Genomic DNA, 27,983 nt, shown 5'->3' with positions numbered 1-27,983 from the left:
AAAGATAAATAAATATTAAAAAATAAATAAAAAATACCTAGATCAAGGTTTGATCTAGTTCAGTGCCAGGGTTAGTGTTTGGATCAAAGTCAGGGTCAAAAAGGCAAAGGTCAGGACTTACAAAATAAATTTGGTATTAGTGTCAAGGTGTTTTAGGTAAACAAAAAACAAAATGTGCACTAATTCACCTGGATGTACAAAGTAGGTGTGATGATATGTATGGTTTTAACACACGTCAATGTTGCAAAATTGTGCTGAGGCATTAAGATTTGTTCTACTCTTAGGCATGAAGGGGTTAAACATACCAACAGCTGCAGTGAGCTGGCGGCAGATGCACGATTCAGCACATCACACAGTTTTTTTTAAGTCTTTTAGTCCCTTTTCTCAAACATTATTTGGAGTGCAAAAAAGTGACACTTCAGAGCTATTGGCTTCCACTGCTGTCATTTACAGACAGTGAGGAGGGAGCAGGGCGGGGCCAAGATGCACTCTGGGGACCATCAGGGGGTTGGGGGGTAAGGGAGACAGGAGCACCTGCTAGGGACCTGAGAAGAGGAGAATAGGATGTGCTCTGTGCAAATCCAATGCAGAGAGAAGGTAAGTATAAACTGTTAGAAAAAAAAAAATCTTGAATCTTTACAATCACTTTAAAGCTGCATTTGAAGAAAAAAAAGTTACCCTTTTATCAAGGGGTAACGAGTAAAGGGGAATAACCGCAATCACAGGAAAAATACTGCTTTCGAAACGATCGTACGATAATCTGATCATTAGTAAACAGCTTTCCAGAGCCGATCAGGGTAGATTGCGAGAAATTATCCGATGGGACAAGAATTAATTTTTCCTCGTACAATACCAGACCGGACCATTTTCATTTAATCAGTACAGTTTGTGTGTACCTGGCTTTAGTTTACATTTTTTTTTGTTTTAAAGATGAGCACTTCAAGCTTAGATAGCAAGCTGAATAGAGGCGACACTCCTGTTTTTTGCAGGTAAATCCTAGTTATAAAAGTATATATAGCCATTTTTTCTAGTTTTGCATGGAGTAGAGAAGTGTTAAAACTGCCAGTTTATTTTTCGCAGTTTATATACCATAGGGGAAATTTCCCTTCACTTATTGTCCCACAAACAAGACACACTTTAGAGGAAATCTTCAAACATTTTGGGGAAATTCCCTCTAGACAGATGTCCGCAGAACAAGTGTCCCTGTTAGAAGATTTGCTCTTACTTTTTGCTCTAGGGACATCCCCACGTCATCCAAAAAAATTGGAAAATAAAGTTTTGCATAAAAATAGGAGTTTTTTCCCCCCCTCACACTCGCTACAAATTTCAGAAATAAATACTAATAGAAAAATACCAGCTTTAATAGAATACAACAAAAAGAAAATCTAACCTAGGAATGCAAGCCAGATATGATATGAGTCTTCTGAGATCCTCTTGTCTTATTCTGTCATGATTTGTTCGAGCTGGAAATGTTAAAATTGGACCCCCTCGTTTATCTCTGCCTCCTGAAAAACAAAATTTTTCAAAGTAAAAATCTCACACTATATTTGCGCTACTTTTTTTTTATTAAATCTATATCTTCTGTAAAAAAAAAAAAAAAAAAAAAAATACACTTTAGACTTCAAAGTATACAAACTCAATAAAATCGCCAAACTTTTCGTAAAATGTAAAAAAAAAAGATAGTCAAGTAAACAGATACCAAATATGTCAAGTCTCAAACCTGCCTTGACAAGGCAAACACTATGATACCCAAATACGTCCAAAGGCGACGCTTTAAGAAAGCTTATAGTTAACCATAGAACGATGGCCCTAGAATTATTTCTCTCATTCTGGCATGCATACTGATACCAAACACGTTGTCATTTATGTACATATGTGAATTGTATGTGTTTGTGTGCATGTGCGAAAGAGTGGGAGGGAGGTTTTTTAAAAAAGCTTTTGTTTTTTATTTAGATTATAATTCATTTTTTTATTTTACCATTTCTTACTAACCTTATTGCATTTCAAGGGCTGGCTAGTGAGCCCCCTAAGTGACAGCACTTTTTGTGCAACATTTACTCTTCATGGAGACATTAGGGGTCTTTAGGACCCGTAATGACTTTTCTGCACTCTGCCTGCTCTGATAGAGGAAACATCACCCTGCGATTCAGCGGATTCATCCAGTTCTCCTAACCAGAATGTGACAGGTTCATACTTTACGAGAGAGATGGAGGAAGCAAACACACATTCTTGAACATCAAGGCACACTTTATTAGGCATAAAAAAAAAATAAATAAAGGGGGGGGGTGTGTGTGTGTATAAACGAGCGCTAGGAAATAAATTATGAGCAGCTAGCTAGCATAAAGGTATAACCTCTGAACCTTTGGTGTAAAAACTGTCAAAAAATGCAGCGCTATGATTCAAACGATAAAATGAACAGTACTATAAACATAAATCCGTATAAATGCGCTGTGGAGCGCTTGAGTGATGGCAAGTGTAAAACAGCTTTGATAGTGACATTTAAAGTGCAAAAAGTGACATAATAAATAGACTACAAAATCACACAAAATAACAGTAAAACGTCCAATAATAAACCATAGGTGAAATCCGTGACTGTGAATGAGTATATATTGCACTAACCAGATAGCGCAAATACATGCGCCTTTGAGTTGTCAGACCACTCCTGGTCATCTGGATCTGGAAAGGCGAGGATCAAGAGATCATCTGGCAAACCAGCAGCAGGACAGGTGACCAGCGTGTCATCACTCTCCAGGTAACATTACTCATCCATCCAGCAGGGGGGGGGGGGGGGTCACACTCCAGGTATCATATGATCTCCTGATCCTCGCCTTTCCAGATCCAGGTGATCAGGAGTGGTCTGACAACTCAAAGGCGCATGTATTTGCGCTATCTGGTTAGTGCAATATATACTCATTCACAGTCACGGATTTCACCTATGGTTTATTATTGGATGTTTTATAGTTATTTTGTGTGATTTTGTAGTCTATTTATTATGTCACTTTGTGCACTTTACACGTCAATATCAAAGACGTTTTACACTTGCCATCACTCAAGCCCTCCACAGCACACTTTATTAGGCAGTCTAATGAACAGCTCGTAAGGCAAAAGCACAAAAAATGTTGCATTTCTTTGATAAAAGAAATGCACCAATTTTATTCATAACTGGAGCAGACAAATTCTGCAGTGGCTGTGCATGACAACCAATCTGCCGCTCTCTTCAGTCTGTTTCGTTAATCTTTGAAAACGAATAAAAGATACTGATTGGCTGCTCATGCACAGCTGCTCCAGATTCTGTCAGCTCTACTTTTGATAAACTTTCCATCAGTTTTCACTGTAGTGCCATGTGGTGCTCCCAATCCAAGTTCAACTGAATAAAATGAATGGCACTGCAACACACTAACATACAATACTAACTTAATGTGTATTTTTTACGAACATAAAGAAAACAGTGGGGCGTAATTATTGAAGAAAACGCCCCTGAGCCCCACTGCGACTCAGCGATGTGCACAAGAGCCTTGGCTCTCCAGCCATTGGCTCCCACTGCTGTCATTCACAACCACTGAGCCAATTGGGGGGGGGGGGGGCAAGCCGCAGCTGTGTGTGTGATTGGACACGCACAGCAGCAGCTTGGAATTTGAGAGCCATCGAAGAGGAGGTAAAGGGCTGCTCTGTACAAAAAAAAACAAAAAAAAAAAGTCATATATACCTGCTCTGTGCAGTGGTTAATTGCCTTTCATATCACTTTAACTAAAATATTTTGTTTCCTATAGAGAAAAGATCACACAGTGGAAGTCCTTGCACTGTGGGATACCTCACACATCAGCCAATCTGTACAGAGCTAGCCTGTGTTTTAAACCTCTTGAGGTAGCTATATGAGAGATGCATGCCTTTCCTGGAAACATCCAATGATGGGTCTAGTGCAGTGTTTCTCAACTCCAGTCCTCATGGACTCCCAACAGGTCATGTTTTCAGGATTTCCATTATTTTGCACAGGTGATTTGATCAGTTTCACTGCCTTAGTAATTACCACAGCTGTTTCATCTGAGGGAAATCCTGAAAACATGACCTGTTGGGGGTCCATGAGGACTGGAGTTGAGAAACACTGTCCTAACCCAAAGTTGCTCATCCATGTCTTTATGGACCCTGCTTTGTGCACTGGTGTGCAGTCATGTTGGAACAGAAAGCAGTCATCCCCAAACTGTTCCCACATAGTTGGGAGCATGAAATTGTCCAAATTGTCTTAGTATGCCAATGCCTTAAGAGTTCCCTTCCCTGAAACTAAGGGGCCAAGCCCAACCCCTGAAAAACAACCCGTCCACCAAACTTTACACTTGGCACAATGCAGTCAAGCAAGTAGTTTTCCTGGCAACCGCCAAACCCAGACAGGTCCATAAGATTGCTGGACAGAGAAGTGTGATTCGTCACTCCAGAGAACATGTCTCCACTGCTCTAGAGTCTAGTGGCAGTGTGCTTTACACTACTGTATCTGACGCTTTGCATAGCACTTGGTGATGTAAGGCTTGGATGTAGCTGCTCAGCCATGGAAACCCATTTCATGAAGCTCTCTATGCACCATTGCTGTGCTAATCTGAAGGCCACACAAAGTTTGGAGGTCTTTAGCTATTGACTCTGCAGAAAGTTGGCGACGTCTGCACACTTTAACGTGGCCTCAGACCCCAGACCTTCTGACCAAACTCGTGACCGGAGGACTAGCCGATCTAAAACCGCAATGTCACGTGCGTAACAATGCCACACCCAGCTGCACCCTGTACAACAATTTTCCAGCTGATTGGACCACAATCGATGTACCGGCAGCCTGAGCGATTGTTACTGGGTCAGGTTAATTACGCAATTAACCCTTCACACTGCCACCACCTCCTGTTTGTACAGAGAAAGAGGAAACTCAGCGATATCAGTTATAACACTAGGTAATCGTCTGTATAACAGAGGGTTAAACAAACAGTAGCGTTCTCTTTAGAGGCAGGAATTCGTAAACTGCAATAAAGCCCTATAGAAACAGTTCAACACAGATCAGTTCCAAGTTTCAGAGCAAAATGGTACGGGTCTCCCCAGGTGGTATTGATGTTAAAATGGGAGACGTCTTCAACTTCCACTCTTAGGCCTGACAGCCTATTTAGTAGTCCCCAGCAGGGGACCAATACCCCGTTTAGGGCGTGGAGGTATGGGTGGATACCTCAACTAGAGCCAAAATCTCCCATAACTCATTATGGCCCATAACTTTCCATCTGCACAAGTGACATTCCACCCGCGGGTAGATTATTATGCAGACACGTCTGAGGATTGATTAGATCTGAATTATGAAATTATACACTGTATGGTTCACGCGATCTACTTTTATGTTTTCCTATGTATTTGAGACAATGCGAGTGACCTACCAAACTGTTCACCTTCTTGTGGCCAAATTGACGATATGTCCAGTTTTTATGCAAGTCTCTCATATTCCAAGATATGAGACATAGGGGAAAAATGGATTTTAACAAAGGTTATCTGATCAAGTTTCCTGGGAAGGTTCTGTGAACTCCTGGGAAAGCTTGCCTTATCTTACACGAGGTGTTAAATTGCACAGGTTCTTTGGACAGCTAGGCCCCGACTCAGGTGTTTTATAGCTCTGGGCTCCCTGCTGGCTCTAGCCTGCCAGTGACCCACAACCAGATGTCCTTATGAACAGAGAGGGAGGGGGAGAATGAAGGGGAAATATGTTTGCCAGGATGGTTAACCCCTTTGCCAAGATGGAGGTTGAAGCCAAAATGGTTGAACCTCGACCATCTCTGGGTATACGCTGTTACATACCACTTCGAGGCCGAGTTGCTGTTGTGCCTTGCTGCTTCCACATTGTTATACTACTAACAGCTGGCCATGGAATATTTAGTAGCAAGGAAATTTCACGCATGGACTTATTGCACAGGTGGCAACCCATCACGGTACCACGCTTGAATTCAATGAGCTCCTGAGAGCAACCCATTCTTTCACAGATGTTTGTAGAAGCAGTCTGCATGGCTAGGTGCTTGATTTTATACACCTGTGGCCATGGAGGTGATTGGAACACCTGAATCCAATGATTTGGACAGGTTTCCCAATACTTTTGGCAAAAGTGTGTGTATTTACACAGTTGGGTCCATATATATTTGGACACAGGCACAATTTTTTATACTTTTGGCTCTGTATGCCACCAGAATAAATTAAAACGAAACAATCCAAATGAATTTGAAGTGCATTCAGCATTAATTCAAGAGGTTGACCATAAAAATAAAGTACAAATTTTAGGAAATGCAATCATTTTTTACACAGTCCCTCCATTTTCAGGGGCTCAAATGTAATTGGACAAATGAATATAATCATAAATAAAACGTTAATTTCCAATATATTTTGAGAATCCTTTACTGGCAATGACTGCCTGAAGCCTGGAACCCAAGGACATTACCAAAGACTGGGTTTCCTCTTTCTGATGCTTTGCCAGGCTCTAACTGCAGCTGTCTTCAGTTGTTCTTTGTGTGTCTTTTCGCCTTTAGTTTTGCCTTCAGCAAGTGAAATGCATGCAAAATTGGGTTGAGGTCAGGTGATTGACTTGGCCATTGCAGAATATTCCACTTCTTTTCCTTCAAAAGCTCCTGAGTTGCTTTTGCAGTGTGTTTTGGATTATTGTCCATCTGTACTGTGAAGTGCCGTCCAATCAACTTGGCTGCATTTGGCTGAATCTGGGCTGACAGTACATCTCTAAACACTGTAGAATTCATCCGGCTGCTTCTGTCACATCATCAATAAACACCAATGACCCAGTGCCACTGGAAGCCATGCATGCCCATGCCATCACACTGCCTCCACCATGTTTTACAGATGACGTTGTGTGCTTTGGATCATGAGCTGTTCCAAGCCTTCTCCACACTTTTTTTTCTTCCCCTCATTCTGGTACAGATTAATCTTAGTCTCATCTGTCCAAAGAATGCTTTTCCAGAACTGGTCTGGCTTTTTAGATTTTTTTTGGCAAAGTCTAATCTTGCTTTTCTATTCTTCAGGCTTATGAATAGTTTGCACCTTGTGGTGAACCCTCTGTATTTGCTCTTGTGAAGTCTTCTCTTGATTGTAGACTTTGACAATGATACGCCCACCTCCTGGAGAGAGTGCCCTTCACTTGTCTGGATGTTGTGAATGGGTTTTTCTTTACTATAGAGAGGATCCTGCGATCATCCACCACTGTTGTCTTCTATGGACATCCATGCCTTTTTATGTTGCTGAGCTCACCGGTGCCGCCTTCTTTCCTCAGAATGTACCAAACTGTTGATTTGGCCACTCCTAATGTTGCTGCCATCTCTCTGATTTGTTTCGTTTTTGAAGCCTTACAATGGCCTGTTTCACTTGCATGGACAGCTCCTTTGAACGCATTATGTAGGTTCACAGCAATAGATTCCAAATGCAAATAACACACTTAGAATCAACTCCAGACCTTTTACCTGCTTAATTGATGAAGAAATAACAAAGGAGTAGCCCACACCTGGCCATGAAACAGCTTTAGATTCAACTGTCCAATTACTTTTGGTCCCTTGCAAAAGGGGGGATGGCTACTCTTAAGAGCTGTAAAAAACCCTTCCTCCAATTTGGATGTACATACCCTTAAATTAATCCTGAGAGTGTGCACTTTCAGCCAATATCCATTATAGAACTATAGCTTGAATACATTTTGGTAAATACCTGAAAATAACTAAAATTGTGCCTGTGTTCAAATTTACAGTATCTCACAGCAGTGAGTACACCCCTCACATTTTTGTAAATATTTTATTCTATCTTTTCATGTGACAACACTGAAGAAATGACACTTTGCTACGATGTAAAGTAGTGAGTGTACAGCTTGTATAACAGTGTAAATTTGCTGTCCCCTCAAAATAACAACACACAGCCATTAATGTCTAAACCGCTGGCAACAAAAGTGAGTACACCCCTAAGGGACAATGTCCAAACGAATTAGCCATTTTCCCTCCTCGATGTCATGTGACTCGTTAGTGTTACACGGTCTCAGGTGTGAATGGGGAGCAGGTGTGTTAAATTTGGTGTTATTCACTCATACTGGTCACTGGACGTTCAACATGGCACCTCATGGCAAAGAACTCTCTGGAGGATCTGAAAAAAAAAAAAAAAAAAAAAAAAACAATTGTTGCTCTACATAAAGATGGCCCAGGCAATAAGAAGATTGCCAAGACCATGAAACTAAGCTGCAGCACAGTGGCCAAGACAATACAGCAGTTTACTAGGACAGGTTCCACTCAGAACAGGCCTCGCCATGGTTGACCAAAGAAGTTGAGGGCACGTGTATCAAATTGGTCTGCATGGCTGTCATCCCAGAAAGAAGCCTCTTCTAAAGATGATGTACAAGAAAGCCCGCAAACAGTTTGCTGAAGACAAGCAGACTAAGGACATGGATTACTGGAACCATGTCCTGCCATCTGATGAGACCAAGATACACTTATTTGGTTCAGATGATGTCAAGCGTGTGTGGCGGCAACCAGGTGAGGAGTACAAAGACAAGTGCGTCTTGCCTACAGTCAAGCATGGTGGTAGGAGTGTCATGGTCTGGGGCTGCATGAGTGCTGCTGGCACTGGGGAGCTACAGTTCATATTGAGGGAACGATGAATGCAAACATGTATTGTGATATACTGAAGCAGAGCATGATCCTCTCCCTTCGGAGACTGGGCTGCAGGGCAGTATTCCAACATGACAACGACCCCAAACAACTCCAAGACAACCACTGCCTTGCTAAAAAAAGCTGAGGGTAAAGGTGATGTACTGGACAAGCATGTCTCCAGACCTAAATCCTATTGAGCATCTCTGGGGCATCCTCAGACAGAAGCTGGAAAATAATGGTGGCCACACAAAATATTGACACTTTGGGCCCAATTTAGACATTTTCACTCAGGGGTGTACTCACTTTTGTTGCCAGCGGTTTAGACATTAATGGCTGTGTGTTGTTATTTTGAGGGGACAGCAAATTTACACTGTTATACAAGCTGTACACTCACTACTTTACATTGTAGCAAAGTGTAATTTCTTCAGTGTTGTCACATGAAAAGATAGAATAAAATATTTACAAAAAAGTGAAGGGTTTACTCACTTCTGTGAGATACTCTATATGGACCTAACTGTAGTGTATGTATGTATGTAGATAGTACAGATATCAAATGACAAAAGATTGCGCTGTATAGACTGCAAAAATGGGCAATTAAGAACATATTCAAATCCTGACTTCAACAGCAAGCAATTGCATTTGAGAATAATAGTACTGAGTATATGAATTGAGGGTGGGTGTCAGGGTCCTGTCCACAGCAGGAGTTCTGGCGTTTCTGCCAATACTCTACAGAGAAGGACGCAGAAGGACACATCAGCCTCAGTCTGGCGCCAGACGGCCTTTATAAGGAGACTCATCACTTCCTCTGGTTGCTGGATGATCTCTAGCTCCCCGTGGTTTGTTCCTGTTTCCTGTGACTTTCTGATTGCGACCAGGCTTGTACTTCGACCTGTCTGCTCTACTGAACCCCTGATCTGACCTAGGCTTGGCTAAAGGATACTCTCTCTCTCGCTCCTCCGTGTATGACCTCGGCTATCCCACCTGACCAAGTCTGTTCTGTTCCCCACCAGGTACCTGACCTTGGCTCGAACTGACTAACCAGCAAACATCCAAATCCCGGAAGGCTTGCATACCACGCACAGGCGCCTCCAGTCTGCAGACCTATTCCCGTGCACCAGCTGTGCTCCTGAGTGGACCACCAATCAGCACTCCTACAGGCGACCTGTGCAACTTTGGGCCTGACTCCCACTGTCCCACTCTCAGGGGAGTCCGGAACTTAGCCGCAAGGGAAGCCCTCTTTCCATTGGCCTCCATCACCAGGTACGTGATAGTGGGCCAGGTTAAGGCTGCACCTGTGCATCTTGACCTATAATATCAAAAACCATAGTATGACAAGCCATGAGCAGTGTGTCAGTGGTGGCATCATGTTTGGGGTCTCCAGCAGTCCCAACAACAGGGTCTCCTGTAGGCCACAAAGGAGGAAAAGGAAAAGCTAACTCACACCAAAGTACAGTTCTTGAGTCTGAGGCCAGGAGACTGTGTATGGTCATATTATCAGATCTCCAAAGTGAGACAGTTTATGAACTTGGGATCTTGAGGCTATGTATTATCATAGAGATACAGCTGGTGGCAGCAGCTTCAGATTAGGTCATAATCAAGGAGAAGCCAATAGTCTCTGAAACAAGACAGGACTGTGACATGACTCTTGATAGTGCCGAGAGCCAAACACTGGTCCGGAGAAAGCCATTTTCTCCCCTGCTACTACTATAGTTTTAGTTTTTTAATTACATTTATACATTATTTACACTTTTATATTTACAGATTAACATTCATACATTGTCATTTTTGTTTTGTTTTTACCTTCATTTTCCTTTATTATCTCATTATTACCATCTCTGCCCTGGTTGAACAAACACAGGCAGGGACAGCAAGGCTGTTAACTAAAAATGCTTAAAAGAGATCTTATCCATGAACTACTGGGCGTCAAGGATGTACCATTGGCTGAAGGTAGTCCAATATGCACTTGAGATACTGCTAAGGGGGTTAATTTGTGACTGAAAATTTAATTTTAATAAACTTGAGTGGCAGTTTGTATACGTAGGGACATTTTTCTATTATAAAGTGGAATGTTAATATAAGGGTTACATTTCTCAGCACCATACAGATTCTGGGAATGGCCATGACTGTACACTGTACTGCACATGCAAACCAACACAGTGTACAGGTAACGTTTTTTGGCTGAACAGACCTAAGAAGTCTGGTAAATTTTGTTTTTCAAACTTTAGTTTCACTTTAACAAAACCTGTACAGACAACCTGTGTTGAATTCCCATTTTGGAAATGCTAGCTTCATGGCTGTGATACTGATCCACAAGCTGCAATAGTTTAAGTCAATGTCCCAGAATAAATTAGCAGATTAAGAGCTCAGATGTTCTTCACGTGCTTGACGCAGAAGGTGCTGAGGCCAGAGATAGCCAAGTAACTAACATTTTCATAAGGAAGGTAACAATGACAGCTTTCATGCATCTCTTAGAGCAGGTTTCTTCCAGTACTGACATCACAGGTAATTTTTTTTCCTTAAAGTATAATGCCCTTTATGTCCTTAAAAGAGACGTTCAGGATTTAGAAGAAGAAAAAAAAAAGACATTTATACTCACCTAGGTGGATGCAGCATCGATCTGATGTTGCATCTGCCCACTGTCAGCTCAGCACTGAGAATTGAGCAAAGACCACTGATCACTCAGTTCCCAGCATTCTGTGAGCAGAAAGTCAGTGACCATCACTCACCAGCTCTATGCTCTGCCCTTCCAGCGCTCACTGGAGCACCAGGCAGGAGGTGCTAGCGCAGGCTCTTAGCGGATCGCTGAGAGACTGAGCCAGGTGCCAGTCCAGAATTCTGGGTGGATCCCAAACATTTGGTCGGGATCTTTTTAGAGCTCGGACCGGCTCTGTGATGTCAGCCAACAGAGGGCTTCAGCCTGTTACCTACTGAGCTTGCTCCAGTTTCAATTCCTTCTAAGCTCTTCATTTCCTTTTTTCTTGTCTGTGCAGCCAATATGACTATAGAGTCACACATGTGGGCGTATACACAGTGGTAAATGACACTCCCCTCAGTTCATGTCCTCCTATTGCTAAACACAGGTGTGTGGAAATTTTTGAAAAAAAAACTACTTGTCCAGGGACTAAATCGGTGCCTCAATCTACTTGTCCCTCATGACAATCTACTTGTCCTGATGAAGGAAAAAAAAAAAAACACACCATACATACATTTTAACCAAAACTGTATTTAAATCTGCTTTAATTCATGTCTGGGGCTTTTAAAAACAAAAAGGGGCCCCCCGGGGACTAGCAAGGAGGAGAGAGACCGTGCAGTGTAATGAGCACCGATTGGGTGCTAGTCAGGAAAGGGGAGTGTTGGTCTTATCCTTTATCCATTTTGCTTCCAGAGCCGATTTTGAGCCAATTTAAGAACTGAAGATTACACAAAAACCCCAGCATTATATATTTTCTGAAATCAGAGATTCTAGAGAATAAAATAGCAGATGTTTAAATTTTTTATGTCACACAATATCATCACAAAGGTCTAGGAAACGCAAAATTTCAGTAACAAATACACTTAAGTTAATTTTAGAGGACAAAAAGCAATAAAATTATCCAATTTTTTATAAAATATATAATTTTTTACATCGAGTAAATAGCTATCCAACATGTCAAACTTTAAATTTGTGTGCGCTTGTGAAACTGGCAACAAACTTTAGTACCTTATATTTTCTATAGGTGGCGCTCTTAAAGCCTCTTATAGGTCATCAGTTTAGCGTTACGGAAGAATTATTGCTCTCATTCTGGCATGCGCAGCAATATGTAACGCAATCGACATTTTCATGTGTCGTGCCCCAGCATGTGCTTTTACGTTTGTGCGTGCATACATATGTGGGGGTGGGGACCTTGAAAAATTTGGGGGGGGGGGGGAGAATATATGCTTGAGTGTAACTTCCATTTAAAAAAAATAATTTTTTTTCTACTTTATTTTTTTTTTTTTTTTTAAACACATAGGAGACAAAGTCCCTTATGTGATTATTTTTTGGTGACAAGTTCTCTTTCTTGAGACATCCAGGGTCTACAAGACCCTGGATATCTCCCCTGTGCTCCCCTGAATATAATACAGTGCACTTCGCATCGCATTACATTCTTTCCTGGCCTCAGTGACCGGGAATCTGTCAAACGGGGACCCGGAAGTGACATCACATCACTTTCGGGTCAGGACAAGAATGGGAGGGGGAGCGGATATGTCCGCTCTCCTCCCTCCCATATACCACATCCTGTCAGTACCCACTGAACAAGTCCCGGGCCCACAGATGGGCAAGTGAAGCCTGTGATATTATAGCGGGCAGGGGGGAGAGCCTGGCACTGTGGGCTGTGTGGAAGCAATGGGGTGGCAGCGCTGCCTGAATGCTTTCACCTGACAGGTAAGCCCTGCTGCTTGCCCGTAGCAGGGCTAAAGGCAAAAAAATAAATAAATAAAAGCTACCTACCCGGCACTGCATGTCCCGGGCATCAGGCGATATGAACTGCACATCCCTGTAAACACTATGGGGGAGGGGGGGGGGGAAGATATAGTATGCCGATTTAGAGAGTTTCTTAGCGAATGTAATCAGTTATAATATTAATCAGTATTAAATATATCAAATATAAATTGCTGCCAATGTAGGAGCTTACCTATATTAACTGGGGTTGTCCTTGGAAATATGATAAAGTTTGGGCTCCTTGGATGTCTGATCAGTACGGATTGGTTTACTGATGGATGTGGATGAAGAGAACTAGGTGGACTGTACTATTGTACTGCTTCGGGTGGGTTTTTTTTGCCTTCCCGTTCACCCCCCTTCTTTCTCCTTCCTCCAGTCTATCCCCATCCCTTTCCTCATTCATCCTCCCCTCCCTCCTCTTTCCACTATGACTATGTGGGATTGCAAATTCTACTTTTGTTTATCCACTCGGCATATCACACGAGTGGACGGTTGTGGTTTACTGTGTGTTCTCTCTCTTTCTCTATATTCTCTGACGATTGCTTTGGTATTGTACCAGGTCTGCTTTCATGCGGTCACGTGTATTTGGTGTTAATAAAGCACTCCGTTTTGTTAATATATATATATATATATATATATATATATATATATATATATATATATATATATATCTCTCTCTATCTCTATCTATCACACATACATACATACATACATATACATACATACATACATACATACATACATACATATACACACACGACTTGGACGCAGATGCTGGCTAGCCAAAATGAAAGTTAGTGTCAATCATATTTGACTCTGCCTACTACACCATAGTAATGCACAGAAGAAAAAAAAAACATTTGATGTTCAATAAAGATTTATAGAACAGTTTTTCAATATTTGTAATTTAATTTGCATTGCGCTTAAGAAACTTTTTTGGCATGTGACTGGCACAGCACCAATCGGGGCTGTGCAGACACAGATTCATACTGTAGTGCAGACATTAGCAGAGTTATATAAGGCCCTCCCCAAGGATCTTTCCCTGCAGGTGCCAAAAGAACAAAGAAAGATCATGTGACCACACAACAGCTCTGCAAAAAATAAAAAAATTACACGGGCATGATATGTTAGATTTATATGACTGAATTATGGCAATTACCACTTCACTGTTTAGTATCACTAAATCACAGGGTTTTCCTACTTCTTTTCTTTTAATGAATAAGGCCCTAAGCACATCAGGTGTGTAGCCCTGGTGCATGAGGCTCTGGCATTTAGCAGCAGACAGAAGGCACAGGTGTCCCCCATCCAGCCCCGTGGCAACAGCCTGCATGGCAGATGCATTTAGGGCAGTATGCACCCAGGAATGAATGCCCGAAATGCAACACGTCTGCTCCACACATTCGTCCTTAGGTGCATTCTTCGCTAAATGTTCATACTGCTGGGTGTCCTTCCAACTGCCAGCAACAGGGCTGAATAGGACACCTATGGCCCCTGCCTGAAGCTAAACACCAGAGCACCTTGCACCAGGGCTAAACACCCTGGGTACATGAGACCTAAATATTTTCATGGGTTACCATATTCTGAAACACATCTACTGCCCACCTGGTTTTGACTTGGAACTGTTGATTGGTGGGGATGAGGCATAGCATTTAACGTGAACCTGTGTCCAGACTGTGCATATTTAGGTGTTTATATTTTCTGAATAAGCATTTAAAGCACTTTGTTCGCCCTCAAAAAGGCAAATGAAAATTTAATTTTCATTTTCTATTATATTGGCAGCCTGCCATCCCTCTATCAACCCCAATTCCAAAAAAGTTGTGATATTGTGTAAAATCTACATAAACAGAATGCAATGATGTGTCAATCTCATAAATCCATATTTTATCTGCAATAGAAATTAGAACATATATCAGCTGTTTAAACTGAGAAAATGTATCATTTAAAAAATAAATAAGGTAATTTTTAAATTGATAACACCACATCTCAAAAAAGTCGGGACAGGGCCATGCCTACCACAGTGTACCATCCCCTCTTCTTTTAACAACACTCTAAACATCTGGGAACTGATGATACCAGCTGCTGCAGTTTTGGAAGAGGAATGTTTTCGTGTCAAGAGGAACCAAAATATTTTATTAAAATGTCTGCACTGCAGGAAGGTCACTCAAGCACCCGCACTCTACCACAAAGCCATGCTGTTGTCATAGATACAGTATGCACTTTAGCATAGTCCTGCTAAAATATGCAAGGCCTTCCCTGAAACCACATCATCTGGATGGGAGCATATGCGGATCTAAAACCTGGAAATAATCTTTTAGCATTGATGATGCCTTTCTAGATGCACAAGCTGCCCATTCCCATATGCACTAATGCACTCCTATACTATCAGATACAGGCTTTTTAACTGAACGGCAACAAGCAGAAGGTCTCACACCTCATTAGTCCAGAGGACACGGCGCCCATGGTTGCCAAAAAGAATGTCAAAATTTTGATTCGCTGGACCACAGAACAGTTTTCCACTTTGCAACAGACCATTTTAAATGAGCTTTGGCCAAAAAAAGACAACTTAATTTCTGGATATGCTCAGACATGGCTGCTTATTTGCATGATAGGGTGTTAACGCTTGGATGGCATAGCAAACTGTGTTCACATACAGTGATTTCTGGCAGTATTCCCGAGTCCATGCAGTGATAGTCATCACAGAATTAAGTCTGGTTTTAAAGCAATGCTGTCTGCAGGTCAAAAAAAAAAAAAAAATCAAAAGGAAATCGAATATTGCATTTTGTCCTTGTCCCTTATACAGAGATTTCTTCAGATTCTCAGAATCTTTTATTATGTATTATAGGTAATATATTTAAAGTGGTTCCAAAGCCTAAATATTATTTTACCTTAATGCATTCCTTGCATTAAGGTAAAAAATGTTTAGGCATTGGTATTGGCCCCTCACCCCCCCCCCCCCCTTTTACTTACCTAAGCCCTCATACAATCCAGCAATGTGTAGCTCTACTCCATCCCCACAAGCTTTGCTGAGGCAGCAGCAGCCATGAGCTCTCACTGATGTCAATCAAAGCTAGTGACGAGGGTGCGGGTGGTCTGTGCCAATGGACGCAACAGTGGGGCACAGGAGTGAGCCCGCACAAGTGGTCCCGTGGAGGTTCGGGGCCCATTCTGTGCAATTCTACTGCAGAGAGCAAGTATGGACATGTACACTCACCGGCCACTTTATTGGGTACACCTTGCTAGTACCGGGTTGGACCCCCTTTTGCCTTCAGAACTGCCTTAATTCTTCGTGGCATAGATTCAACAAGGTGTTGGAAATATTCTTCAGAGATTTTGGTCTATATTGACAGGAGTTACTGTTGCCTTTTCTATTATTTCAAACTAGTCTGACCATTGTCCTCTGACATCAACAAGGCATTTTCATCCACACAACTGCCACTCACTGGATGTTTTCTCTTTTTCAGACCATTCTCTGTAATCCCTAGAAATGGTTGTGCGTGAAAATCCCAGTAGATCAGTATTTTTTTTTAAATACTCAGAGCAGCCAGTCTGGCACCGACAACCACACAACGTGCAAAGACACTTAAATCCCCTTTCTTCCCCATTCGGATGCTCGGTTTGAACGTCAGCAAGTAGTCTTCACCACGTCTACATGTCTAAATGCATTGAGTTGCTGCCATGTGATTGGCTGATTAGTGATTTGTGTTACCAAGCAATTGAACAGGTGTACCTAATAAATTTACAATATTACGCTGAGGAACGTTATTTATAAATTGTTTAGATGCAGTCCACAAGTTTAGATGCAGCTGAACCTCTACCCATCTTTACTCCTGAGACACTGTGGACTCTCTAAAGCGGGCCATACATGGGTTGAGTTCCGAAAGAATTTTCTTTTGAAAATGTTTTCCGAAGAATTTTCATTAAAATTTTGCACCATTAGTGGGCCACAGCAATGGCCGATTTTCGAGCAACCATCAAATTTGAGTGATTAGGCATGTTGGAAACTTTTTGAAAAAAGAACTAAATTTCTAATCAATGATGGAAGAATCATGCAAGAAATGTAATTGAAAAAGAAAGGAGCATGAGCTGTGACCTGGAAAGAAAAGAAAATCCTTGGCCATAAAAAATTTTTCTGTAGCAACATGAAGTGAAATTAAAGGCTTGGTTGGTTGAATTTGGAAATCAATGGTGACAACATCAGATTACAAAATGCACAAAATATCCAATTTTCTAAAGAAAATTTGTTCAGAATCCAACGCATGTATGGCCTGCATTCAATGCCCCTTTTATACTCAGTCATGTTACTCACCTGTTGCCAGTTAACCTAATTTGTGGCAAAATGTACTTCCAGCGTTTAGTATCACTTAGGCTGGCCATACATTATACAATTTTCTTGAGAATTTTGCTTTAGATTTGCCAAAAACCATATAATATGAGGTCATTATTAAGCAGGTCCTTGCACTACATAGTTGAAGGTAAATCTAAAGGAAATTTGGCAGAAAATTGCATAGTGTATGGCCAGCCTTACTTTGTCAGCTATTTGTTGCCCCTTCCCAACATTTTTGACGTGTTGCTGCCATCAATTTAAAATTTACCTTTTTTTTTCTTTAAAATTGTATATTTTCTCAGTTTAAACATTTGCTATGTTTTCTATTTTCTGTTATATTCAACTATTTTTATTATAGGTTTGAGATTTGCAAATAATGACTGAATGGTAATGACTGAAATGGTATTGAAACCAGACTTTAGTCCTTATCGTAATTTTTCATGATCTTTTAGAATGTATTACTTCACAGTACAAGCAGCTACAGAGGTGTATGAGGGCTTGTTTTGATGCTTGTTAAGAATATGTAAATTTCAGTAACATTGACACAAGTGCAATTTAACTTCTTGCCCTCCTGGGGATTTACCCCCCTTCCTGACCAGGTGATACAATTACGCAGTGGTATTTGATTGCCTGTGCGGTTATTTTTTGCGCTATAAAGAAAAAAAAAAAAACTAACAATTTTGTGAAAACCACAAAAACAATATTTTTAACTTTTTGCTATTACACATGTTTATGTGTGCTTCACTGTAATCACACTGCTTTGGATGGCTGTCCATCTCCGACGGGGAGAACTCTATGTAAACAATACAGTTCTACATGTCAGCTCGTGATCACTGCTTTAGGTGGCTGTGCTGGGCCACTGCCCAGCACAGCCACCTAAAGCAGTGATCACGAGCTGACATGGAGAACTGTATTGTTTACATAGATTTACATGATTACAGTGAACAATACACATAAAGCTTACTGTGAAAAAGCAGTGTTAACCCTTTCATTGCCCCTCATGTTAACCCCTTTCTGCCATTAGTACAGTGTCAGTGCTTTTTCTTTTAGCACTGATCACTGTATTGGTGTCACTGGGGATGTCAGTGACACCAAGTTAGTTCCCCCCAGTGTCAGAACGCCTGCCGCAGTCCAGTGTCCCCCCAGTGTCGCTCATCGCCGCCATTACTAGTAAAAATAAAAAAAACTATATAAAAAAAAAAAATCCCAATATATATACCGCCATTTGTAAACGCTATAGCTTTCACGTAAACCAATTATTTTACACGTTGGGATTTTTTTTTTTTCAGCAAAGACATATAGCAGAATACATTTTGGCCTAAATGTATGACAAAATTCAATGAATTTTTTTTACTGGACATGTTTAATAGCAAAAAGACAAAAATGTTTTTTTTCCCTCAAAATTGTCAGTCTTTTTTTATAGCGCAAAAAGTAAAAACTGCACAGGCTATCAAAAACCACTGAAAGAAAACTCAATTTTCGAAGGGGGGGGGGGGGGGGGGGAGACGCAAATTTAATTTGGGTGCAGCATTGCATGACTATGCAATTGTCAGATTAATGCAGCACCATAGCGCAACAAAATGGCCTGGTCAGGGAGGCGGATAAATCCTCAGGAGGAGGACAAGTGGTTAACACATTTTGTAAGTATAAAACAGAAATCTGCATGTTAAATACAACAGAAAACATTGTGCCAAAAAAATAAAATTAAAAAAAAAAAAAAAAAACACAACACTTACCAGACAGGTATGCAACTTTTTCTTTTAAAATAGGCAATACTTCCACAGCTTTCAAACCATCGTTTCTTTGATGACCTAAGGGAAAGAAAAAAAAAAATTAGGATTAACCCATCCTTTCTTTCTGAAAAATAATGCTTTTGGGCTTTGTGTGAACAAGTGTGTGGTGAAAGAAGTCTATACACTGTGTGCATCATCAGGTCACCACCCACTTAAAATATACCTGGTTGGAAAGGCCTTATACAATTAAGTTCATTTAATGCAGTGATTTTAACACTTTTATAGCTTTCTGAAATGTCAGAATTACAGCCAAACCTCTATTAACTGCCCTATCTTAACTGTGCATGCCAACTGTCAGATGAAATCAAACTGAGTGGTTGTACACCTTTCACAAACCCCTGGTAGTGGCCCACGCCCCCAACATGTTTCTCAAGCTCCACTACCTGCGGGCCCAGTTTCACAATTCATTTAAGTATGCAAAACGTATAAAGCAGCAATATAATGGCATAGAAAGCAGCACTATAATGGCATAGAAAGCAGCAATGTGTACAGAGGTGGTACCATTTAAGAAATATACCAGAACATAGTCATGTGAGATATATTCAGAAAATTTACAGCACTGCCACTTGCAACAGAGAAGATTTTATGGCTAGCTCGAAATTTAAAGAAATTGATGGTGCCAGTGAAGGATTCTCTGTGATACTAATTGAAAGAACCTTCAAAAAAGGGGGGGGATAAAGAGTGTGTACACGAAACGCGTTAGAGAGGTGCCCCTAACCATTACTAGCACACCGCACGGCCCTTATGAACGGCCGGTGGCCATCTTGGATTTTTAAATTCCCCCCCCCTTTTTTGAAGTTTCTTTCCTGACCTGATGTATGCATATGTGCACAATCCCCCTGGTGGCTGAGACCTGTATGGCTGGATACTGGTAACCTGTCCTGGATGCATGACACCTGGTGGTTGCTTCTGCCCTGATGACTTCATCCGTTTGCAGTGTTTCCAGATCCTGAGCACCTAGGAGTAGGTCTTATACACTCCAATGCGCAAGTGATTGCGCTATCTGGTTAGTGCAATATACAGTCAGGTCCATAAATATTGGGACGTCAACACAATTCTAACATTTTTGGCTCTATACACCACCACAATGGATTTGAAATGAAACGAACAAGATGTGCTTTAACTGCAGACTGTCAGCTTTAATTTGAGGGTATTTACATCCAAATCAGGTGAACGGTGTAGGAATTACAACAGTTTGCCTATGTGCCTCCCACTTGTTAAGGGACCAAAAGTAATGGGACAATTGGCTTCTCAGCTGTTCCATGGCCAGGTGTGTGTTATTCCCTCATTATCCCAATTACAATGAGCAGATAAAAGGTCCAGAGTTCATTTCAAGTGTGCTATTTGCATTTGGAATCTGTTGCTGTCGACTCTCAAGATGAGATCCAAAGAGCTGTCACTATCAGTGAAGCAAGCCATCATTAGGCTGAAAAAAACAAAACAAACCCATCAGAGAGATAGCAAAAACATTAGGCGTGGCCAAAACAACTGTTTGGAACATTCTTAAAAAGAAGGAAGGCACCGGTGAGCTCAGCAACACCAAAAGACCCGGAAGACCACGGAAAACAACTGTGGTGGATGACCGAAGAATTCTTTCCCTGGTGAAGAAATCAACCTTCACAACAGTTGGCCAGATCAAGAACACTCTCCAGGAGGTAGGTGTATGTGTCAAAGTCAACAATCAAGAGAAGACTTCACTAGAGTGAATACAGAGGGTTCACCACAAGATGTAAACCATTGGTGAGCCTCAAAAACGGGAAGGCCAGATTAGTTTGCCAAACGACATCTAAAAAAGCCTTCACAGTTCTGGAACAACATCCTATGGACAGATGAGACCAAGATCAACTTGTACCAGAGTGATGGGAAGAGAAGAGTATGGAGAAGGAAAGGAACTGCTCATGATCCTAAGCATACCACCTCATCAGTGAAGCATGGTGGTGGTAGTGTCATGGCGTGGGCATGTATGGCTGCCAATGGAACTGGTTCTCTTGTATTTATTGATGATGTGACTGCTGACAAAAGCAGCAGGATGAATTCTGAAGTGTTTTGGGCAATATTATCTGCTCATATTCAGCCAAATGCTTCACAACTCATTGGACGCCGCTTCACAGTGCAGATGGACAATGACCCAAAGCATACTGCAAAAGCAACCAAAGAGGTTTTTAAGGGAAAGAAGTGCAATGTTATGCAATGGCCAACTCAATCATCTAACCTGAATCCGATTGAGCATGCATTTCACTTGCTGAAGACAAAACTAAAGGGAAAATGCCCCAAGAACAAGCAGGAACTGAAGACCGTTGCAGTAGAGGCCTGGCAGAGCACCACCAGGGATGAAACCCAACGTCTGGTGATGTCTATGCGTTCCAGACTTCAGGCTGTAAATGACTGCAAAGGATTTGCAACCAAGTATTAAAAAGTGAAAGTTTAATTTATGATTATTATCCTGTCCCATTACTTTTGGTCCCTTAACAAGTGGGAGGCACATATGCAAACTGTTGTAATTCCTACACCGTTCACCTGATTTGGATGTAAATACCCTCAAATTAAAGTTGACAGTCTGCAGTTAAAGCAAATCTTGTTCATTTCATTTCAAATCCATTGTGGTGGTGTATAGAGCCAAAATGTTAGAATTGTGTCCATGTCCCAATATTTATGGACCTGACTGTATACCTACTTCCCACAGCCACAGGAGTCATGGAGTTTTGCACTATATGACTTTATTTTGACTTGATCACAATTGTCACTATATGCACTTTTTCAGGATTTACACGAGACTGTTCTTTTTGCTCTTCAGCGTGGTTTAACACCACTGTATTTTGGTTTCATATGTTTATTTATTACCCATTTATATTTATTATCACGGTTGCTGAATACATATTGTTTTTAGCGCTGCATATTTATACTTTTACACATTTTTACTGGAGGTTCCCCTCTCTATGCTGGCAGCTATTCATCCACACTACCATTAACCCAGTGCTCGTTTGTTTTTATTTTTATTTGTGGAGTACCAAACACTGTTCAACTGTCACACTCCAGCACCACCTAACCATTTCCTGCATTTTCCTGGCATTCTACCTAAACCACAAATATGGTTTTCATACGTTGGTGTGGCACACAACGTGCACTATTGGAAGGAAGCATTTCCATCTCTCTGCAACTAATATTTCAGCTTTTATGAGAGATACCCCTTTGATGTATGTAGACACTTTTAGCTCCCCATACAGATCTGAGACCCCTTGCTGTCATGAAGCCAAAATGTATCCAGCCATTTGCTTTAAACCAGTTTTACTAGAAGGTGACAAAACCTCATTAGCACTTAGGTGTCACATCCAGAGGAAGCTGGCTTTTCAGACTCTAACTGATGAGCTAATTGATGACCCTCTGTCTGAGTGCCTATGACTGAATACATGACTGAATACATCTTTCATAACAATAGAATGCACCTACGGTTACGATTACATATTGCCATCTTATCTACTCAAATCTGTACATTTATGTCACATGTACGTTACATCATGTCACATGTACGTTACAGGGACCAACATACATCTGTTCACTGATCTCCACTAACTGAAAAGAACATGTATATTACCTTAAAAAATACTTTGAGGAAATTGCATACAATAGATGTCCAATGATCAATTAAAAAAAAAAAAAAAAAAAAACACACAATCAACACAAATTCCAATGGGGTCGATTTACTAAAACTGGAGTGTTCTAAATCTGGTGCCGTTCTGCATAGAAACCAGCTACCATGCTAACTGAACAAGCTCAAGTTAGCCAATCAGTTAATATCATGAACAGCTGAACCAGATTTTCTGCTCTCCAGTTTTAGTAAATCAACCCCAATGTGTCAAAAAGGTAAGCGAAAAAACAAAAGTAATTATTTCCAATGAAAAAATAAGTGGACACACAAAACTGGTTTTCCCAATTCCACACTGATCTATAATCTGGTCCCTGAAGACATTGACCTTTATGCTATAGGAGGTCCAGGGGTGTGGATATTTTTTAAAAACTACTTGTCCAAGGGACTAAATTGGGGTTCCAATCTACAGTGGATATAAAAACTCTACACACCCGTTAAAATGTCAGATTTCTATGATGTAACAAAATTAGACAAAAATAAATAATTTCAGCACTTTTTCCACCTTTAATGTGACCTATAAACTGTAGAACTCAATTGAGAAACAAAACTGAAATTTTTTTTTTTTGTGGTGAGTAAACATAAAAAACTAAAATAATTTGGTTGCAGAAGTGTGCACACCCCTTTTATAACTGGGGATGTAGCTGTGTTCAGAATTAAGCAATCACATTCAGAATCATGTTAAATAGGAGTCAGTACACAACTGCTATCATTTAAAGTGCCTCTGATTAACCGTAAATAAAGTTCAGTTGTTTTAGTAGGTCTTTCCTGACATTTTCTTAGTCGCATCCTACAGCAAAAGCCATGGTCCACAGAGAGCTTCCAAAGCATCAGAGGGAATCTCAATGTTAAATGGTATCAGTCAGGAGAAGGGTACAAAAGAATTTCCAAGGCATTAGATATACCATGGAACACAGTGAAGACAGTCATCAAGTGGAGAAAATATGACGCAACAGTGATATTACCAAGAATTGGATGTCCCTCCTAAAATCGAGCTATGGGGTAGAGTGGAAAAACATCCAAGCCCAGTTAAATTTTGCAAAAAAAACAAAAAAAAAAACAAAAACCACATCTGAAGTCTCCCAAAAGCATATGGAAAAAATGTGTTATGGTCTAATGAAACCAAGGTTGAACTTTTTAGCCATAATTCCAAAAGATATGTTTGGCGCGAACACAACACTGCACATTACCAAAAGAACACCATACCCACAGTGAAGCATGGTGGTGGCAGCATCATGCTTTAGGGCTGTTTTTCCTTCAGCTTCAACTGGGGCCTAAGTCAAGGTAGAGGGAATTATGAACAGTTCCAAATACCAGTCAATATTGACACAAAACCTTCAGGCTTCTGATAGAAAGCGGAACATGAAGAGGAACTTCATCTTTCAGCATGACAACGACCCAAAGCACACATCCAAATCAACAAAGTAATGGCTTCACCAGAAGAAGATTAAAGTGAGCCTAGACCTGAATTCGATCGAAAATCTGTGGGGTGATCCGAAGAGGGCTCTGCACAGGAGATGCCCTCACAATCGGACAGATTTGGAGTGTTTTTGCAAGGAAGAGTGGGCAAATATTGCAAAGTCAAGATGTGCCATGCTGATAGACTCATACCCAAAAAGACTGAGGTGCTGTAATAAATTCAAAAGGTGCTTCAACAAAGTATTAGTTTAAGGGTGTGCACACTTATGCAACCATATTATTTTAGTTTGTTCAATTGAGTTGTACAGTTTATAGGTTACATTAAAAAGGTGTAAAAAGTTCTGAAATTATTTATCTTTGTCTAATTTTTTTACATCACAGAAACCTGACATTTTAACAGGGGTGTGTAGATTTTTCATATCCACTGTACTTGTCCCTCACGACAATCTACTTGTCCTTATTAAAAAAAAAAAATTATAATTTTTGCCAGGATGGAAAAGATGAAGGGTTGAGGGTTTTTTTTGTTTGTTTTTTCGTATTTATTAGGCAGAGGTGCTTTTAAAAACGAAAAGGGGGTGTATGGCGACAAACTGCTAGAAAATTTCTTAGAACACACGCACTTTTTTTTGTTCTTTTAAAGCAGAGGCCCTAGAGAATAAATTGGTGGTTTTGCAATTTTTTATGTAACACTATTTGCACGTTTTGGGGTTTTTTTTGGGAGGGGGGGGGGGGAATACACCTTTTTGAATTTTAATGCAAACAAAAAAAAAAACTAAATCCATTTTTTTTGTATAATATAAAAGACAATATTATGCTGAATAAATAGATAAACATGGCACGCTTTAAAACTGTGCACGCCCCTGCAGCGGCAAACAAACAACTTAAATTTTACTATCCATAGGAGATGCTTTAAGCCTCTACAGGTTACCACCTTAGATTTACAGAGGGGGTCTGGTGCTAGAATTACTGCCCATTATCTGACGTTCTCAGTGATACATTACATGTGTGGGCCGATTGAAATTATTTATTATTTTAAACACTTAAATTTTTTTTTTTTCTTTTTGGATCACTTTTATTGCTGTCACAAGGAATGTAAACATCTCATGACAGCAACAGGCAGTGACAGGTGCTCTTTATAAAGAGATCTGGGGTCAATAAGACCCCAGATCCCTCCTCTGCTCTTAAAAGCCTTTGATCACACAAGATCAGTGTGATCAAATGTGTTCCAGAGGAAACTGGATGTATGCTCATTGCTTCCTGTTTCCTATATCATAGAGGCATTTCCCTCAGTCAAAACACAAAAACAAAACAAATCTAATGCTCCCTGTAGAACTTTATTGCAAAGAGATACACAAAAGAATATCTAAATCGGCACATGTACAAAAAAAAAAAAAAAAAAAAAAAAAAAAAAAAAACTGCTGCAGACCAGGCTCATGGGGGATTTCATCGAAAACTATGTGATGATGTCACAAAAAGGGGTGGGTTCAAGCTGAGGAGTCTTGTTCGTGTGTGGAACTTCTTCAAAAGTATGGACACCCAATATCAACATGGCATTTATAAAATGAATACACACACACACACACACTATAATATTATTATACAGTGTTTATATAGCGCCAAAAAGCTTGCTCAGTGCTGTACAATATAGTGGGGGACAGTACATGAGACAATACAGCAACAAACAATATACGAGAGGTTCGAAGGCCCTGCTCTTTCGAGCTTACAATCTAGGAGGGAGGAGATAGTGGTACAGGAGGAAGTGGCTGTGGGGGATGGAGTGGTGGGAGGAGTGGAGGAGATCGGCTGTTAGGTGAAGGTGGGGTAGGCTTCCCTGAAGAGATGGGTTTTCAGGGTGCGCCTAAAAGGTGAAGAGGGAAGGTGACAGTCTGATGGATTGGGGTAGCGAGTTCCAGAGGATGGGGAAAGTCCTGGAGAAGTCCTGCAGTCGGGCGTGGGAGGAGGAGACCAGGGAGCTAGAAAGTAGGAGGTCTTGTGAGGAGCGAAGATTACGGGTTGGGTGGTATTTGTGTATCAGGTCGGTGAGGTAGTTTGGGGCAGTGTTATGAATGGCTTTGTACATCAATGTTAGAAGTTTGAATTTAATGCGTTGGGCAATCGGAAGCCAATGGAGGGAATGACAGAGGGGAGGTTGCAGATGCGGAGAGGTTGGTAAGGTGGATGAGTCTGGCCACTGAGTTCAAGATAGACTGAAGCGGGGATAGTCTGTGATGAGGTAGGCCGGTGAGGAGGGAGTTGCAGTAGTCGAGTCGTGAGATAATAAGGGAGTGAATGAGTTTAGTAATGTCTGGGGTTAGGAACGGACGTATTTTGGAGATGTTGCGGAGGTGGAGTCTGCATGAGTTTGCCAATGATTGGACATGGGGTTGGAAGGACAGACTTGAGTCTAGAGTGACACCTAGGACTTTGGCTTGCGGGGTGGGACTGATGATGGCGTTGTTGGTCGTGATGGAGGGGGGGGGGGCGCAAGCTGGGGGGAAAATTAGGAGCTCAGTTTTGGAAAGGTTTAATTTGAGGAAGTGGATATTGCCAAAAGTATTGGGACACCCCTCCCCACCCAAATCATTGGGTTCAGGTGTTCCGGTCACATCCAAGGCCACAGGTGTATAAGATCAAGTACCTATCGGGGTCAACGCGTGCTGAAGCACACAGTGCGCAGAAGTCGCCAACTGTCCTCCGAGTCAATAGCTGAAGACCTCCAAATTTTGTGTGGCCTTCAGATTAGCATAACAGGTCGTAGAGCGCTTCATGGAATGGGTTTCCATGGCCGAGTAGCTGCATCCAAGCCTTACATCACAAAGTGCAATGCAAAGCGTCAGGTGCAAAGCACACCACCACTGGACTCTAGAGCAGTGGAGACGTGTTCTCTGGATAGACGAATCATGCTTCTCTGTCCGGCAATCCGATGGAGTGTCTGGGTTTGGCCATTGCCAAGAGAACGGTACTTGCCTGACTGCATTGTGCCAAGTGTGAAGTATGGCGGAGGGGGGATCATGGTGTGGGGTTATTTTTCAGGGATTGGGCTTGGCCCCTTAGTTCCAGAGAAGGGAACTTTTAAGGTGTCAGCATACCAAAGTGTTTTGAACAATTTCATTCTCCCAACTTTATGGGAACAGTTTGGGGATGGCCCCTTCCAGTTGCAACATGACTGCGCAGCAGTGCACAAAGCAAGGTCCATAAAGACATGGATGAGTGAGTTAGGGGTGGAGGAACTTGACTGGCCAGCACAGAGTCCTGACCTCAACCCGATACCTTTGGGATGAATTAGAGTGGAGACTGCAAGCCAGGCCTTCTCGTACAACATCAGTGCCTGACCTCACAAATATACTTCGGGAAGAATGGTCAAATGTTCCCATAGACACACTCCTAAACCTTGTGGAAAGCCTTCCCAGAAGAGTTGAAGCTGTTATAGCTGCAAAGAGTGGGCCAACTCAATATTGAACATGACAGACTAAGACTAGGATGCCATTAAAGTTCATGTGCGTGTAAAGGCAGGCATCCCAATACTTTTGGCAATATAGTACATATTATACAAACTAATAATACACACACACACACACACACACACACACACACACACACACACACACAATGAAACTAATTAAGCCAACTGAAATCGCATAAAGCACGGCGCTAGGTAACAATAGGAACACAGAAGCCAAATATGTATTTCAACAACATATTTCTG

The 27,983-nt window shown here is 41.3% G+C and overlaps 1 protein-coding gene across 4 annotated transcripts in view; it reads right to left on the bottom strand.

Annotated features, from left to right (window-relative positions):
• LOC149444794 (triple functional domain protein) overlaps nt 1-27,983 on the bottom strand; it is a 455,657-nt gene that overhangs the window by 396,022 nt on the left and 31,652 nt on the right. For all 4 annotated transcript variants that reach the window (XM_089654527.1, XM_089654524.1, XM_089654525.1 and 1 more), the window contains exons 2-3: nt 19,159-19,233; nt 1,391-1,505 (exon numbers count right to left, since the gene is read on the bottom strand). In XM_089654527.1, the coding sequence (XP_089510653.1) occupies nt 1,391-1,505; nt 19,159-19,233 (190 nt within the window). The remainder of the gene's footprint in view (nt 1-1,390; nt 1,506-19,158; nt 19,234-27,983) is intronic.

Source organism: Staurois parvus, unplaced genomic scaffold (assembly GCF_062004578.1).
Source record: "Staurois parvus isolate SC_StPar_1 unplaced genomic scaffold, SC_StPar_1.0 ptg000772l, whole genome shotgun sequence".
NCBI classification, from domain to species: domain Eukaryota; kingdom Metazoa; phylum Chordata; class Amphibia; order Anura; family Ranidae; genus Staurois; species Staurois parvus.
Note: the sequence above shows the minus strand (reverse complement) of the source record. Positions and strands in the feature narration are given on the sequence as shown.